The sequence below is a fragment of the Balaenoptera acutorostrata genome, chromosome 3, assembly GCF_949987535.1.
Source record: "Balaenoptera acutorostrata chromosome 3, mBalAcu1.1, whole genome shotgun sequence".
In the NCBI taxonomy this organism is placed as follows: Eukaryota; Metazoa; Chordata; class Mammalia; order Artiodactyla; family Balaenopteridae; genus Balaenoptera; species Balaenoptera acutorostrata.
Window position 1 is genome coordinate 114,184,253 of NC_080066.1, and position 17,965 is coordinate 114,202,217.

The window sequence follows — 17,965 nt, forward strand, 5'->3', positions numbered from 1 at the left end:
TACAGGCAAGTATGTCCCTGAGAACGAGCTTGGGCGCATATTTTCATCTCTTGAATTCTTTAACGCTCAGAGACCGTCGGCTGATTTATCGAGAATCATTCAGTGCCCATGCGATGTTTTGCAACGGCTAACACAATATCAGGTTCCTTTTCAGTATTGTGGTTTGCTCTCAGTTACGGCCAGAAACCGGAACAGAAGGAAAGGGAGAAAGCAGGAAAGGTTTGGAGACGACCGTGCTCAGGGCTGCATGGTCTGCAGCTTCTAAAGCGTGGAGGATGGGACGGAGGAGGAGCAGAATACGGAGAAAGGGGAAAGCAGAGGAAAAACACTCACGCCAATGGGTAAAAGGGAAAAGGTGAGAAGGAATGGAGTAAGAGAGGGAACCAATGGGTGGGAGGGGCGGAGGAAGAAGGGGGAGGGGCAGAAGCCAATGGGGGAGCCGGGACGCGAGCGAGGACGCGGCCCCGCGCGCTCACTCCCTCCCTCCTTCTCGGGCGCTCGCGCCTTCCCAGGCTCCCGGGAGACGAGGGCAGGGGCGGGGCCCAGCCGGGCTCGCGGCGCGGGAGGCGTCGCGAGGTGAGGGTGGCGGGGGCGGGGGATTGTGGGGAGGACGCTGTGGCTGCGCGCGCGCGCGCCCCGTCGAGGCTGCGCCGCCGCTCCGCCCCCGGCCGGGTGTGTGGCAGCGCGCGCGCGCGCGTGCGTTCCGGCGGTGCGCGCCGGGAGAGATGCTGAGGTAAAGTTCGGGAGAGAGGGAGAGATCCGTCAGCGCGAGGGAGCCCGAGTGGCCGCCATTACTGAGCCCGGCGCGGCGGCGGGCGCCGGGGAAAGGGGGAGGGACGGGGCCGCCGCTGGTGGCAGGGAGGGAGGGAGGGTGGGTTACCCGGCCGCGGGAGCCGTAGGGCTTGAGGTTTCGGGGCGTGTGTGTTGGGGAGGGCGGGGGGAGGTGGCTGAAGGGACGCGGCGCACGGTGAGCGCGCCGGGGAAGAGAGACGAGCAGAGAGTGGAGGAGGAGGCGGCGGCGGGAGCGCTCCCCAGGAATGTCGCTGCCGCCGCCACCGCCGGGGCCGCTGCCGTTGAGGAGAAGACGGAGGAGACCGACGGTGTTAGGTAGGACCTTGCGACTCCCCGCTCCTCCGGGCCTGCCGGCTCCCCCCCTCCCCGCCGGGGACCCTCCAGCCGCCCGCTGCCCTCTGTCCCGCTCGGTCGCCGCCGCCGGTTGTAACCAGTTCAAGGGGCTGGGGCCCCGCAGCCGCCGAGGGGAGCCTGGCGCCGCGCTCGGTCCTCGCAGGCCGGGGCGGGGAGCGGCTGCCGCGGGGAGGATACGGGCGGCGTGAAGGGCAGAGAGGCCGTGGGCGGGGGGGGGGGCGCTTTCTCCACAGGTGACGGGGCAGGGGTTGGCGGAGGCCTGGTGGCGGCCGGGGATCGCGCGGGCCCCGCCGGGTGTCCGCTCTCGCCCGCCGCCCTCACTTGCTCTGGTCTCGGATGGTGCGTGGGGGAGGAAGGTGGCCGTGTCTGTTGCCCGGGTGGCTGCTGTTAACGAGTTCCACCTGGAAGGGGGAGAGGGGGTGGGCGCATATTCGCGGAGACACAGCCCTCGTTGCAAACTTGAGCGCCTTTCTGGGGGATCGGCCCTTTCACTTTTTTCCCCTCGCTCCCCCACTCCTCTCTGGGTTCTGTTCACCAATTTCGCGTCTGCTCCTAAAGCTCGGGGTAGGATATGAGAAGTTGCGCTGCGCAACCAAAACACAAGAGTCCTAAGGGTTGACTGCGACTGGGTGAGCCTTTGATACTGAGTTCTCGCTAGAATAACCTCTAGATTCTCCTTGTTTCCACTAAAGAAAAGTATCGGGGTGGGGGTGGGGAGCTGCGCGGGAGCGCGCGCGCACTTATCCACACATAAATACACTCACTCCTTCACACCCTCCCTCTCCAGCGTTATTAGAAATGCAAGTGAGGTGGACGCTCTGGGTGCAGTTGAGGCTGAAAGGTGCTCGAAAGTCAAGGCAAACTATCAGGACGTTTAGTAAAATTTCGAGAAAGTTGTAGGGGAGAAGCTTATGCTTTTACAATATGATAGAAATCCAGTCTGGGCCCATGCTGAATATGTGGGAATTTAAATGTTTTAAATTTAGGCCAAAATAGGCATGCAGATGGTGTGTACGCGCGTTTTTAAGTTTAAATTCCCAGCGATAATTTGCTTTTGCCTTTGTGATTGGTAGGAAACGACATCATTGTTTAAAAAGTGTTCAGGTATAAAACAGTGAAATACATCGCTGTATTTACTGATTTTTGCTTATGCTATCTTCTACAGGTGTTGTGGGGGCGGGGTTTGTCGACTCCACTTAAAACAAATCCAAAACCAGTATTCAATTTGAATAGTATATTAGGGAGTGTTTATTTACATTAATGTTCTTCATTTCAGGGAATATTTTTCTTAAGTCTCCATTTAAGATGGTTCTTTTAACAAAAATGTGATCTAGATTCAACTCTTAAGAAAAATATTTAGTTAAGTAAGATATGTTTATAAAATGTGTTTGGAAGTGTTTTGCTGTCAATTCCAGTTTGACTTTAATGTGATAAAACTGTACTCTTATTTAGTGTTTTTAGATGGACATACTGACCATATAGGTAACCTGCTAGGCAGTTTCCAGATTAAGGTTTTGCTTCCATTTTAAATTGCTTTCTCATTTTTGGCTTTTTCATGTGTTCTTTGTAATTGACTCACATTTCTTGTATCTGTAGTATCAATAGATCAGAGGAAGAGACTGGTAAATGCAGATCACCAAAAACTTGCATAGGCCTTGGAGCATGTGACTAAACATACACGACTGAAAAGCTGGGAATACCTGTGCATTTAACTTTCAAGAAATAGCACTATTGATCAGATTGACTTAAAGCAAAAATTAGAGCAATACAGGTTACTAGATTAACAATCGATTTGGTTGTCATGTGTAGGCTACATTTTTTTTTAACCCACCTCAGCATGTCTTATTTTACCATTCTTTGTACGTTAATTTTAAGAGCACTGGGGAATGGGGTGTGTTACACTGTGATATGAGAAAGAATTGTCACAGAATCTGATATCTTTATCAATTTTTTAGCACCTCTCCCCACATTTAAATTACTTTAGCCATTTAGAAATTGTATTGCAAAATTAATATCTTACTTCTGTCACATGGTACTTATCCTAAATGTTTTCAAACCATGCCCCCACCCCCATGTTTTTATGTTTGAAAGGCAGATTTAAATCTGCACACTTGTTCTTTTGGAGAAAATTATTTTGACCTTGAAAGTTAAGATTTTTTAAGGAATAAAATACTGTACTTGCATTCTTTTTTTGGAATTGAAGTTGTGGCACAGCTTAGAAAAACAGTTTTGTAACTCACTTTTAAATTGAAAAAATTATTTCTCAAGAAGAGCTTACTAAACTTTTACTTTTTCATCGTTAGCAGGACTTAAGGTAAGTGTTGCCTTTAGTATTCACTTCTTAAATATGAAATGGCATAATAGAGATTTTCTTGGTAGCTACAGAATGTTTTAATTTTCACAACTTCAGTTTCCATAGATATTATTTTTAAAACTATTTATTTGGGCTAATTTTTTCTTTGCCCACCAAGGAAGGATACAGGTAATATAGTTCACTCAAGAAGCGCTGTATAGTGTTCTGTTTTAGTAATGTCTTATGTTCCTAAAGGATGTTTGTAAAATACATTTGAAATACACCAAGGGAATTCGGCTTTTTAAAGAACTGTGAAGAAACTTTATAAAGTGATCCATTATTTGGTGACTTGAGTAATCAAGCTCCTATTTGTTTAAGTGAAGGTTGTTGATAATTTTCTCAAACTAGGAAAATAAAGAAAAAATAGTTCAGTGCTAAGAATTTTAAGTATGAACTTTAATTGGTTTTCATATTCCGTTCCTTGGATCCCTTATGGAGTTTTGCTGGATGTCTTGAGACTTCCTCTGATACCCCACCCTTCAAAACCAGGGCAGCCTTTATTTTTGTCTATGAAATGTATCAATACTTAAATATAAAAATTCCTTTGAAAAAAGAAATCATCTGCATTAGAAATTTTTTGAAAGCCTCCAATTTGTATTCATTAATTCAGATTATCTTTTTTGGCACTTACTGTGTGCCTGGCCTTGGGGGTACCAAGATAAGTTAGTAGTAACTTTACCAGGAATAAATAGTTACAAATACTAAGAGATGCGGAAAAGAGAACCACTGTTTCTGTCAGGGCCTCTTTGGGAAACCTTTATAGAAGAAGCATTTGAATTTGGATGTTTTGACTGCAAATAGGAGTTTGAATGTAAGAGAGACAAAAAGGGTTTTTGTTTTTGTTTTCACTGTATTTTGGAGGTTGACTGTCCACGATTCCTTAGATTTGCAGTCAGATAAAATAGGTTGTTAATATTTGGTCATGTCTGTGTGTTTTACTCCTTAGAATTAGACTGTTGGGAAAAAATTATGCATAACTTTGTAATTTTAGGGTTAAAATATGACTGGTATGTTCCATTTGGTTAGATTCTCAAGCTTTTCATCATGAAGAGTTAATGGAAAGGTGAATTTTTATTTTTCTAGCTTCGTATTAGATTTAGTCTATTTTATTATCCCTGACCAGTATTTTATTGAGCAACTAGGCACTGTGAGTGATAAAAGGAAATTTAAAATATTGTTCCCTTAAAGGTGCTTACAGCTTTGGTGGGGAGTGAGCTTGACAATTTAGGAATAGTTAAATGCCAGTTAAAAATAGAGTAGAAGAGCCATATACAAGGTAGTACCTATTGATTTAAAAATTGGTGTAAAGGAATTTAGATAAAGGAGTTGTCATTTGGAAGTTGCCTAGGATTGGGATGAGTGAGAAAAAAAAGACATCAAGTTAATGACACTGTGGACCCAAAGCACAGGGGAAGTGTGGATAAATTGACAGGTGAGGGGAAAATATAAGGTAAAAATGTAAGAGCATCAGTTTGTATGTTGTGAGCCAAATTGAAGGATTGGGGAAAAGTGTTAACACAAGGTTAATAGGAGGAGTAATTGGGAAATAAACAAATTACATCTGCATTACTGTCCTTGTTATTATATTTGGCATTGTCAAACAGCCTTGGAAAACTCATTCTTTGGCTTCTGTTAAGGTATATAGTTTGTTTATTTTCTTCCTAGTGATCCAATATTGTGATCCAATATTTTACGTTTCTTTCTATACTTGCCTTTCCAGAGTCAGGATAATGTATCTCTTTTTATTTGCTCCTTTATTTTTATTTTGGTTGATTACTAAAGAGAAAGTAGAAAATTAACATTCCTATGATCTGGGAAACTGAGATCCAGATTTCTACTCTTCTCTGTAAGTTTGTAAATCTTTGGATGCTTGTTACAAAGAGTATTAAATCAAATGGTCTCTTAAATAATTTTCTAAAGTTTATGATCTTGAAATTGATGTTACTGATCTTGACTTTGCCTCATTTCATTTCTGTATTTTCATTTGTCTTGGTAATACTGTTACCTGAAACTCAAGTGATAGCACCATCTGTTGCTGAGACTGGTTAGTTTTTCTTTAAGAAACATTGACTCATTTGTCTTTATTTCTTTTATCTAGCAGCCAGTCACCAAGATCTTTGTCTTGGACTGCTCTTTTCAGTTCTGTGATGGTTCAGGTGCTTTCAAGCCTCTAGTATATGTCCATCTCTTGGGCATTGTGCCCTACCAAATCCAATTTTGTATTCTACGTCTAATCTGGAATGGCTTCTTATTGCTCATTACAAAGTCTAACTCATGTTTGCCCTTGAAGACCTTCTATAGATCTTATATCTTCAGAAATAAATAAGAAATAAGTCTCTACTTTCCAGCATGGCAGCTGTGCTCAGCCACTCCACCCTAATCACACACCAGGAAGGACTTCTTTTTAAAATCCAAATCCAGTCTGTTTTCAGAGTTTACTCAGATCCTTTAATCTGTTGCAGGGGTCTGCAGATTATAGCCTCTGGGCCAAATCCAGCCTGCTGCCTGTTTTCATTTAATGGCTTTTTACATTTTGAAATGGTTGAGGAAACAGTTAAAAGAATAATATTTTGAAATATGTGAAAATTATATGGAATTCAAATTTCATTGTCCATAAATAACCAATGATCATTTTTGTAAGTATTGTCTATGGCTGTAATATTTACTGTCTGGCCTTTTACAGAAAAAGTTTTCCAAGCCCTGACCTATACCAATTTGTACTGATTTTTCATTTCTTTGAATTCCTATTACATTTATCAGTTCCATAGTATAGCACACTGCCTCAGCTATGGTACTATATATAAAGCTTCTTAAAAATAGTGGGGAAAGTGTTTTTCAGCCTTTTAAAAGAAATCCATACCTCCTTTTTAGTCTATACCCCTTTTTGAGATTCTTATTTGACTCCCTAATGTTCCCATAATTAAGAATATTGTTAAACTTAATGTAGTTTGTTTTCCCTCCTGTGTAGCATTACAATAACAAACATTAAATTATGCCCTTTCCCCCTGCTTTTCAGTTCTTCAAAGTGAGAAGAAAGGACTCAGACCCTGGAAGGGAGCATATTCATAGCCTGGCTTAGTGGACTTTCCTATACATACCTTTGTACCCTCAAAACTTCTGACATAAAGCTAAGCAAATAGTAGCTAAGCACAGTATGTACTTAATGGGTTGCTTACATAGGTTGATGTAAATGAGGTTACTGTTGGTTCTTCCGTTTTCATCACAGAATAAGGAAATGGACTAGGAAGAGTTTAGAATAACTTTGACACCACGTCCTCAGAGACATGTTGTTAGAGGAAAGTGTGGATTAAAAACAGGATAGGCAGTTAATCTATCTAGGGAATAGTTTACATCATTGCTTTTCAAATATTTTCTGCAATGAAACTTTTTCAAACAATAAATGCTTGAAATATCAAAAGATAAAAATGGATAAAAGCAAAATTACCTTTGCTGAGTAGGTTTTGGGGAGATCTCAGAGTACTGCCTACTGAGACCCTTCTGGAAGGGACCCTTCAGGCTTAATGTTTATAAACCTATAGTTTGTGTTAATGAGCAGACTAAAGATCTTGGAAAAAATACTGGACTTTTTTTTTTTTTTTTTGGACTTTTTGTATTAGAATATTCTGCTGTGCTAAACCTTATGGACCCATAATGGTGTGTGATTTTTGTTAATTGTGACTGCAAATATGACTTCAAGATTGTCCAGTGGTTTGGGATCCGAGTCTGGAGATTGATTCATTCAGTCATCAAATACTTGAGCACCCACTGTGTGTCAGGCACTGATCTGAGTGCTAGGAATATGGTAAAAAACAAAACAAAATCTCCATCCTAACAGTTTATCCTGAATCTTACCAAGATATGCTTCAGTAAAGACTAATTCATAGGAATGATGCCTTTAGCATTCCTTTCAACCTTAAGATAGTGTGCTTATGTGGTACAAACCTTGGTCAAAGAAAACATGGAATATGATTGACTCTCCTACAGGTGTTAACATTGTTTACTTAGCTATCTTTTATATGTTAAAATGACTTTTTCATTTCCTCTTCTAATTTTTACAGCATACATTTGTCATTGAGAATTAGCAATATTAAGAAAAGTATATTTTAAGGCAATATTATGCCATATTCATCTTTTAGTATACAGTTGATGTTTTTATTCTCAAACTATTCTAGATAAGTTTACCTAAGATTGTGGAATATATGATCACCTTTGGGCTTGGATCTGCTTCTGTCTTGAATATTTGTTTATTTAAGGGATATTTTCTCTATTTGACTTAAAGAAGATGGAGCACATAATTACAGAGCTGCTGCTTCTGTGTAATTAGGTCTTTGAAATGTTTTCTGTAGTAAATAGTTGTGATTTAAAAAAATTTTTAGGTGTCAAAAATAAAAATTAGATGATTATTCTGGCTGAATACAGGCATACATTTTATTGCGCTTCGCAGATACTGTGTTTTTGCTCATTGAAGGTTTTTGGCAACCCTGTGTAGAGCAAGTCTATAGATGCCATTTTTCCAACAGCATTATTTTTTAATTAAGGTATGTACATTGTTTTTTTAGACATAATGGTATCGCACACTTAGTAGATTACAGTATAGTGTAAACATAACTTTCATATGCACTGAGAAACCAAAAAATTCATGTGACTTACGTTATTGTGATACTTGCTTTCTTGTGGTGGTCTGCAACCAAACCTGCAGTATCTCTGAGGTATGCCTGTACAGTATTATAGATTATAGTTAGTCTTTATTCTGATGGCTTAATTTTTGACAAAAAATTTTGGGACCTTGAATATATGTATATTTTCTCCATAAATAGCTTTAGAAAATCTTTTAGATTAATAAATCATGACACCTATTTAGTAAACCTAACATGCTTTACTTTTTTTTTTTTTAACCGAAGATTTAAGAACATTTGATTTTAATATTTATTAGCATTCATGCATTTGTTGAATAGCTACTGTGTGGGAAGGACTGTTCTGGGCTCTTGGGAGCCCAGATGATGGAATGAACAGATTTGTGCCTTTGTGCATCTTTATTAAACCTGGAGTGGGGCAGGGAGAGGGATAGAGTTAATGACAGATAATAAAGAAGTAAGTTGTATAGTAAGTTAGGAGGGTAAGCAAAGGGGAATTTGGGGAGTACTAGGAAAAGTAAGTGCAAAGGTAGGAACATGTTTAGCTTGTTGAGCAACAGTTCAGGGTTTCTCACTGTGACTGGAATAGAATGAGAATGGGGAGAATAGTATGAGAGTAGGTCAGAGAGTAAGATAGGGCTGGAGAAGGTAGATCTTGTAGAAAGCCATTGAAAGGACTTGGCTTTTACTTTTAGGAGCCACTGGAGAGTTTTGAGCAAAAGAAAGGAAGGGTCTGACTTACGTTTTAAAAGAATTACTCTGGCTGCTTTATGAACAGACTGGGGAAGGGGAGCAGGAGTGGAAGCAGAGAAATTAGTTTAGAAGCCTTTGGAATAATCCAGAGCCAGAGATGACAGTGGAATGAGATCAGAGTTATAGCAATAAAGGTAGTGAAAAGCAATAAATTCTGGATGTATTTTGAAGATAGGGCCAGCAAGAATTTCCTGACACAGTATGGTAACTTAAAAGTGTAAAATAGTTTTTAAAATATACTTTTTATTGAATAATGAGTGCAACAGTTTTGTGAAAAGGTACAAAACAAAATTTAGTTTAAATCCAGAATTATTAAGAATCTTTTCAGTTTCCTAGATCCCTTATAGAACTTAAAAACATTTTTTTTTTGCAGAAAACCACTTCATGTTATTAAAACTCCATTAAAAGGAGCATGTTATGTTTGAATGGCTTAAAATATCTCAGAAAACTTAGTTGTAGAGATAGCTTCATTGCAGCAGACAACTGTAGGACAGTTCCACTCAAAAATTGTACATTGTCATTAATTTCTGTAAGGATGCTTAATCTAAACATTTCCTTGAAGTGAAAGTTTATAGGATAATCTTAAAGGCAGGATGAGAAACTGCATTGCAAACTATTAAAAGCAGCACTACTGCTTAAGAAAGTAAAGATTGGTCATCAAGAGACTCATCTTAACCCTGTAACTTTGAGTAGGTCATTGTTTTTTCTTGGTTTCTTCATGAGCAAAAATCAGCATGATAGTAGATGTTAGAGAAAACGAGGTATTTTTAGTTATATGAAAATAGTTATGTCAAAAATAGAAAAGATATGTTTGGATTGACATAGTCAAATATTACCATTAAAAATATTTGAAAGGAATATTCAAATTAAATCAAACAGCCTGCCGGTAGATATTGACCATTAGCTTATTAGTGGGAACTCAAAACAAAACAAAAAAAACAGAAGGCATTCTTTTTTTCTCAGCACAGAAGAAAAATTACCTTGGTTAGTTAATGAGGGCAGTTTTGACTTGGATAGTGAGGGCCAGTGGATAATTCATGTATGTATAAACTATCCAAGTGTCTGAAAGTAAATTTCTTTATAACCTATTACAGCCAATCTCATGAGAGCTGTCTTTCTCCCTTGAGGTGGTAATAGCATACTCACTCAAACAAATGGTAAAATCTTTTTGAGGGCAGGATGTCAACAATTTTTTTTTTTCTGGTCTAGGATTTCTGAAACATTTAAAAAATCTGAAAACACTTTTATAAATTTTAGCTTCTGAGTTAAGTAAACCTGTAAATCAAATAAAGAAGACACTGCTCTGATGAAGAGTTGGAGAGAGCAACTATTTATTTGCCCAGCGTTCTTTCCCACCTCTAGATGAAAAAATTTTCCCACCAGAATTTGAAAATCACTATATGGTGACTCATGACATAAACTCTGGATCTGACTTCAGAATACCAGCAGGTAGCCTGCCTGAGAGCATTGTTAGAAAAAAGAATATGGATGTTCCTCACTGTGTCTAATTGGTAGTTTACTGTGAATTTGGTTTGTTAACCATAAATGTCACACAAAGCTACCTTATTTTTAATTTAAACTTCAGTATTTGTAATTCAGAGACTGCCACTAACAAATTAATTAGGATGTGTTGAAGCCTTAGTATTCAAAATTATCCTCAATATAATAGAGGTTTTTTTTTGTCTGTTAGATAAAAAGCCTTCCAGTTTTCAATGACTGATGAAAGAGTGAAGAATTCATGCCTCCACTCATCTTCATTTACTTTTAAGGCCTTTTTCTTTCTGAAACTTTAAAAATTGATTTTGTGATAGTGTTTTTATTTCTACTCTTATGCTCTATAACTTTAGATAGAAAAGTATCTCAGTCTTTTGAGGTTTATGCTCTAGGAGAGCATGAATGATTCTTTTCATGTATTTCAATAAGTATATGTAAAAAATATTAACAAAGATGTGACCATTATGACAAGGATTAGATTTGTAGTTGAAACTTTTCTGCAATATTCAGGTCCATATGATGTTGTATTGTTACCTTTCTATTAACAACTTTGTGTCTCTTAAGCTGGAAAGCAAGGGACAGTCTTTGAATTGCTCTTAGTTTTCAGAATAGATGTTTGTCTACCAAAGAGTTAATAAAGAGCTATATGTAGTTCCAGTGTTTGTACTGTTTAATGTAAAAATTCCCCAAAGTAATCACTGGTTATGTTTTCTTTTGATGTACATTTAAAAGGATATCTTCTGCAATTTTTTGCTTGCTTAGTAAGAAAGAAGGATAGACCTTGTATTCCACTGTGTTTTCAATTTTTTTTCTTAATTGTTAGTTATGAATCACTATGCTATTTTCACAAACTAATTTCCCTTTTTATCACTGTTTATAACTTTGTTATCCAGTTAGTTCACTGTTGTCTTTTCAGTAAATATCCATTAAGTAGCCCAGTTGTTCTTTTATGCAGTTTAGGTAAAGAATGTTAAACTTGGTGCTAAGTGCAGATATTCAGTTTGATCACATTAAGATCTTTTAAAATTTTTACTTAATGAAAGAGAGTTAAGAGCATTGAGTGGGACTGCCCTAATTTCTTATACTGCTAGTTATTGTATATACTGCTGCCAGATAAATATTTGTAAGTCACCAGTCTGATCACATCATTTTTTATAAATCTTCAACAGCTTCCTTGGTTCTAAGAATCAAATTTTAAAAACAGAACTTAGTATTTATTAAGCATCCTTTTCTTTGCTAAGCACTTAACATTAAAGAAAAAATCAGTTCTTAAATTTGTATAGATAGGCAGCCCCATTTTATAGGTGGGGGAACCATGTCTCAAGAGGTTTAGGGCTTTACTATTGTCATAAACTAGTAAATACTAGGAGTTGAATTTGAAATCAGTTCTATTTACTCATGGTTTTCTACTACTTATGTTGCTCCTTCAACATGGCAATATTTTATTTATTACCGAATTGAAGCTAATAAACATTTTGCTTGAATATCAGATGGCTGATATTATTAAAATTAATATTTGGTTGAGGCTGGTAGGATAAACTTACAGAATACAAGAATAAATCTGAAATTTTATTTTAAAATATTATTGTACTAGAAATATTAGAATTTTAAATTTCAAGAATAATTTCTCTTTACCATTAGTTGTTAGTATAGCAGATGCGCAGCACAACCTAAATAGATGTTTACTTGCAATTTTGAGGGTAGTGGAGAAGCCACATATTGGGGGCAGGTAGTGCTTCTTTTCTCACCTTTTATTTTTTTCCTCATGGTCTTTTTATTCTTTTATTTTGTCTGAATTGAAGATAATTTTCACATATGTTGATGTACATGACTGGATATTTTCCTTGTGAAATTTTGATGTGGTAGAAATGATGTATTGCTTTTCCTTCAACCTCGAAAGAATGTGAAGAATCACCAAATAAAACCTTCGTGAGAGACTGATTCGTTGCTTCCACACAAATAACCTAATTTAAATTACATGCAATTCTTAAAGTTTATTTGATGTTGTTGGTATATCAAATAATTCTAAAAGATTTTCTCAAATATATAATCGTAAAATTCTTTAGCTTTGTGCTACTCAAAATGTGACCTGTGAGCTCTTTGTAAATACTCTGAGAGAGAATAAATGCAGAAATCAAAAACATTTAGAAACAATTTGATAGTAATTTTGTGTCTCTTGAATCTAATAAGAAACTGGGACCTAGATTTTTTAAACATTTCATTCATTGTATTTTTAAAAATTGACTTACAGATATGAAATAAAAGTTGGTCCTTAGATCGTTTGAGAAGCATTGATCTAGTTAAACGCTGTCATTATTTGTATTAACTGTTCATTTATTTCTATTTCCTTGTTTAAGTATATGAATATTCTTAGTTGGTTTTAGATATAAAATTTGATAGATTTCACAGGAGTATGTTGAAACTTCCTGAAAATTTTTTTTAATTCTAAAATCTTGCTAAATTCATATGAAATTCCATTTTAGGGAATAAGTTTTGAGAAACCATGTTATAGAAAGCAGATAGTTTTTTAAAATTGTGAAAGAGTTGTTAACGCAACTAGTATGTTATCGTCAAACATAGCCAGCCTCCAGTCAGAAAAGGCAGGAAAATTGAAGGAGGGGAAAGGACTAGTTGTTTCGTCAAACTCATAGGAAGAAATAGAAACAAAATGCACATTTGGTTAAGAGGGTTTTATTTTAAAGTTTGTAAGATCACATTAAAATTTGTATTTAGTTTTTTGAGTTGTTAGATTTGCCTTAAATTTTGAGGTCATCTTGCATTTATAACAGTAAATCATAAACTGTCTTTGGTGATTTCTTAAAATACACGTAACATTGTTAACTTGTCTGGTGCTTTGTTATGAACATCTTTAATATGTATATAATTCGACATGTGTAATTCATGATTAAGATTTGTCCTTTTTCTCTTTCTAGGAAGATGATCCATATGATCTTGAAGACCTTTCTGCACAGAAATGAGGGAAATACAAAGAACCAAATATAGTTCTGAAATTCGGGATCTGTATTTTGAGATGATTTTATTTTCAGAATGAGAAGTATATCTGGTTATCTTTATGAATGTAGAGACATGACAAGAGAGTTATGATGGCAAAAAACAAAGAGCCTCGCCCCCCATCCTATACCATCAGTGTAGTTGGACTCTCTGGGACTGAAAAAGACAAAGGTAACTGTGGAGTTGGAAAGTCTTGTTTGTGCAATAGATTTGTACGCTCAAAAGCAGATGAATATTATCCAGAGCATACTTCTGTGCTTAGCACCATTGACTTTGGAGGACGAGTAGTAAACAATGATCACTTTTTGTACTGGGGTGACATAACACAAAGTGGTGAAGATGGAGTAGAATGCAAAATTCATGTCATTGAACAAACTGAGTTCATTGATGACCAGACTTTCTTGCCTCATCGGAGTACGAATTTGCAACCATATATAAAACGTGCAGCTGCCTCTAAATTGCAGTCAGCAGAAAAACTAATGTACATTTGCACTGATCAACTAGGCTTGGAGCAAGACTTTGAACAGAAGCAGATGCCTGAAGGGAAGCTCAATGTAGATGGATTTTTATTGTGCATTGATGTAAGTCAGGGATGCAATAGGAAGTTTGATGATCAACTTAAATTTGTAAATAACCTTTTTGTCCAACTATCAAAATCAAAAAAACCTGTAATAATAGCAGCAACTAAATGTGATGAATGTGTGGATCATTATCTTAGAGAAGTTCAGGCATTTGCTTCAAACAAAAAGAACCTTCTTGTAGTGGAAACATCTGCACGATTTAATGTCAACATTGAGACATGTTTCACTGCACTGGTACAAATGCTGGATAAAACTCGTGGCAAGCCTAAAATTATTCCCTATCTGGATGCTTATAAAACGCAGAGACAACTTGTTGTCACAGCAACAGATAAGTTTGAAAAACTTGTGCAGACTGTGAGAGATTATCATGCAACTTGGAAAACTGTTAGTAACAAATTGAAAAATCATCCTGATTATGAGGAATACATCAACTTAGAGGGAACAAGAAAGGCCAGAAATACGTTCTCAAAACATATAGAACAACTTAAACAGGAACATATAAGAAAAAGAAGAGAAGAATATATAAATACTTTACCAAGAGCTTTTAACACTCTTTTGCCAAACCTAGAAGAGATTGAACATTTGAATTGGTCAGAAGCTCTGAAGTTAATGGAAAAGAGAGCAGATTTTCAGTTATGTTTTGTGGTGCTAGAAAAAACACCTTGGGATGAAACTGACCATATAGACAAAATTAATGATAGACGGATCCCATTTGACCTCCTGAGCACTTTAGAAGCTGAAAAAGTCTATCAGAACCATGTACAACATCTAATATCAGAGAAGAGGAGGGTAGAAATGAAGGAAAAATTCAAGAAGACTTTGGAAAAAATTCAGTTTATTTCACCTGGGCAGCCATGGGAGGAAGTTATGTGCTTTGTTATGGAGGATGAAGCCTTCAAATATATCACTGAGGCTGATAGCAAAGAGGTGTATGGTAGGCATCAGCGAGAAATAGTTGAAAAAGCCAAAGAAGAGTTTCAGGAAATGCTTTTTGAACATTCTGAACTTTTTTATGATTTAGATCTTAATGCAACACCTAGTTCAGATAAAATGAGTGAAATTCATACAGTTTTGAGTGAAGAACCTAGATACAAAGCTTTACAGAAACTTGCACCTGATAGGGAGTCTCTTCTACTTAAGCATATAGGATTTGTTTATCATCCCACTAAAGAAACATGTCTTAGTGGCCAAAACTGTACAGACATTAAAGTAGAGCAGTTACTTGCCAGCAGTCTTTTGCAGTTGGATCATGGCCGCTTACGGTTGTATCATGATAGTACCAATATAGATAAAGTTAACCTTTTCATTTTAGGGAAGGATGGCCTTTCCCAAGAACTAGCAAATGAGATAAGGACACAATCCACTGATGATGAGTATGCCTTAGATGGAAAAATTTATGAACTTGATCTTCGGCCCGTTGATGCCAAGTCGCCTTACTTTTTGAGTCAGTTGTGGACTGCTGCCTTTAAACCACATGGGTGCTTCTGTGTATTTAATTCCATTGAGTCACTGAATTTTATTGGGGAATTTATCGGAAAAATAAGAACGGAAGCTTCTCAGATCAGAAAAGATAAGTATATGGCTAACCTTCCATTTACATTAATTCTGGCTAATCAGAGAGATTCTATTAGTAAGAATCTACCAATTCTCAGGCACCAAGGGCAACAGTTGGCAAACAAGTTACAATGTCCTTTTGTAGATGTACCTGCTGGTACATATCCTCGTAAATTTAATGAAACCCAAATAAAGCAAGCTCTAAGAGGAGTATTAGAATCAGTTAAACATAATTTAGATGTGGTGAGCCCAGTTCCCACCAATAAGGATGTATCAGAAGCTGACTTGAGAATTGTCATGTGTGCCATGTGTGGTGATCCATTTAGTGTGGATCTTATTCTTTCACCCTTCCTTGATTCTCATTCTTGCAGTGCTGCTCAAGCTGGACAGAATAATTCACTAATGCTTGATAAAATCATTGGTGAAAAAAGGAGGCGAATACAGATCACAGTATTATCATACCATTCCTCAATTGGAGTAAGGAAAGATGAACTGGTTCATGGGTATATATTAGTTTATTCTGCCAAACGGAAAGCATCAATGGGAATGCTTCGAGCATTTCTGTCAGAAGTTCAGGACACCATTCCTGTACAGCTGGTGGCAGTTACTGACAGCCAAGCAGACTTTTTTGAAAATGAAGCCATCAAAGAGTTAATGACTGAAGGAGAACACATTGCAACTGAGATCACTGCTAAATTTACGGCACTGTATTCTTTATCTCAGTATCATCGGCAAACTGAGGTCTTTACACTGTTTTTCAGTGATGTTCTAGAGAAAAAAAGTATGATAGAAAATTCCTATTTATCTGATAATACAAGGGAATCAACCCATCAAAGTGAAGATGTTTTCCTGCCATCTCCCAGAGACTGTTTTCCCTATAACAACTACCCTGATTCAGATGATGATACAGAAGCACCACCTCCTTATAGTCCAATTGGGGATGATGTACAGTTGCTTCCAACGCCTAGTGACCGTTCCAGATATAGATTAGATTTGGAAGGAAATGAATATCCTATTCACAGCACACCAAACTGTCATGACCATGAACGCAACCATAAAGTGCCTCCACCTATTAAACCTAAACCAGTTGTACCTAAGACAAATGTGAAAAAGTTGGATCCAAACCTTTTAAAAACAATTGAAGCTGGTATTGGTAAAAATCCAAGAAAACAGACCTCCCGGGTGCCTTTGGCACATCCTGAAGATATGGATCCTTCAGATAACTATTCAGAACCCATTGACACAATTTTCAAACAGAAGGGCTATTCTGATGAGATATATGTTGTCCCAGATGATAGTCAGAATCGCATTATTAAAATTCGAAACTCATTTGTGAATAACACCCAAGGAGATGAAGAAAATGGATTTTCTGATAGAATCTCAAAAAGTCATGGGGAACGGAGACCTTCAAAATACAAATACAAATCTAAAACCCTATTCAGTAAAGCCAAGTCATACTACAGAAGAACGCATTCAGATGCAAGTGATGATGAAGCTTTCACCACTTCTAAAACGAAAAGAAAAGGAAGACATCGTGGAAGTGAAGAAGATCCACTTCTTTCTCCTGTTGAAACTTGGAAAGGTGGTATTGATAATCCTGCAATCACTTCAGACCAGGAGTTAGATGATAAGAAAATGAAGAAGAAAACCCACAAAGTAAAAGAAGATAAAAAGGTAAGTTTAATGTATGGTTCATAATGTTTCTAAAGATGTTTGCTTTTGACTTTTAAAAAATTATTATTATTTTTTAAGAGAATGGATTTGACATCAGTGAGAACTTAGGCTGCCTGTGTCATTCAGTAAATATAAGTGACAGCTTTTTAAAATTTTCTGAGTATTTTGTGAGGGCAGATTTTTTTTGTTACTTATTACATTTTATTGTGCTTTATCTTATTTGGGGTGGAAGTTTGATTTCATATTCTTCAGCATAAAAGTTCTAGCTGAATATGTGTATTCTCTCTGCAGAAACTCAGATATAAAGTGATTTATTTTTTTAATTTATTTATTTATTCTTATTTTTGGCTGTGTTGGGTCTTTGTTTCTGTGCGAGGGCTTTCTCTAGTTGTGGCAAGCGGGGGCCACTCTTCATTGCAGTGCGCGGGCCTCTCACTATCGTGGCCTCTCTTGTTGTGGAGCACAGGCTCCAGACGCGCAGGCTCAGTAGTTGTGGCTCACGGGCCTAGTTGTTCCACGGCATGTGGGATCTTCCCAAACCAGGGCTCGAACCCATGTCCCCTGCATTAGCAGGCAGATTCTCAACCACTGCGCCACCAGGGAAGCCTGATTTTATTCATTTTTTTCTGTTTGTCTGTAAGCTTCCCATTTGTTTGTTTTTTCCCTTTTGATCTACCAGTTTTGCAATATTAATTTGATACATTGGCATAGCTTGTTTTATTGCAGTTTGCTTTCTGTGCTTCTCAGATACTGCATTTTTTACA

The 17,965-nt window shown here is 37.6% G+C and overlaps 1 protein-coding gene across 4 annotated transcripts in view; it reads left to right on the forward strand.

The window, feature by feature from the left end:
* Positions 1–640: 640 nt before the first annotated feature.
* ARHGAP5 (Rho GTPase activating protein 5) overlaps positions 641–17,965 on the forward strand; it is a 78,621-nt gene continuing 61,296 nt past the window's right edge. The window contains exons 1-2 of one of the 4 annotated variants that reach the window (XM_057543047.1): positions 641–733; positions 13,314–17,201. In XM_057543047.1, coding sequence (XP_057399030.1) covers positions 13,482–17,201 — 3,720 coding nt within the window. In that variant the 5' untranslated portion in view covers positions 641–733; positions 13,314–13,481. Of the gene's footprint in view, positions 734–893; positions 1,108–13,313; positions 17,202–17,965 lie in introns of those variants that run through there. The other 3 variants (XR_009007503.1, XM_057543048.1, XM_057543046.1) reach the window with 3 other exon arrangements.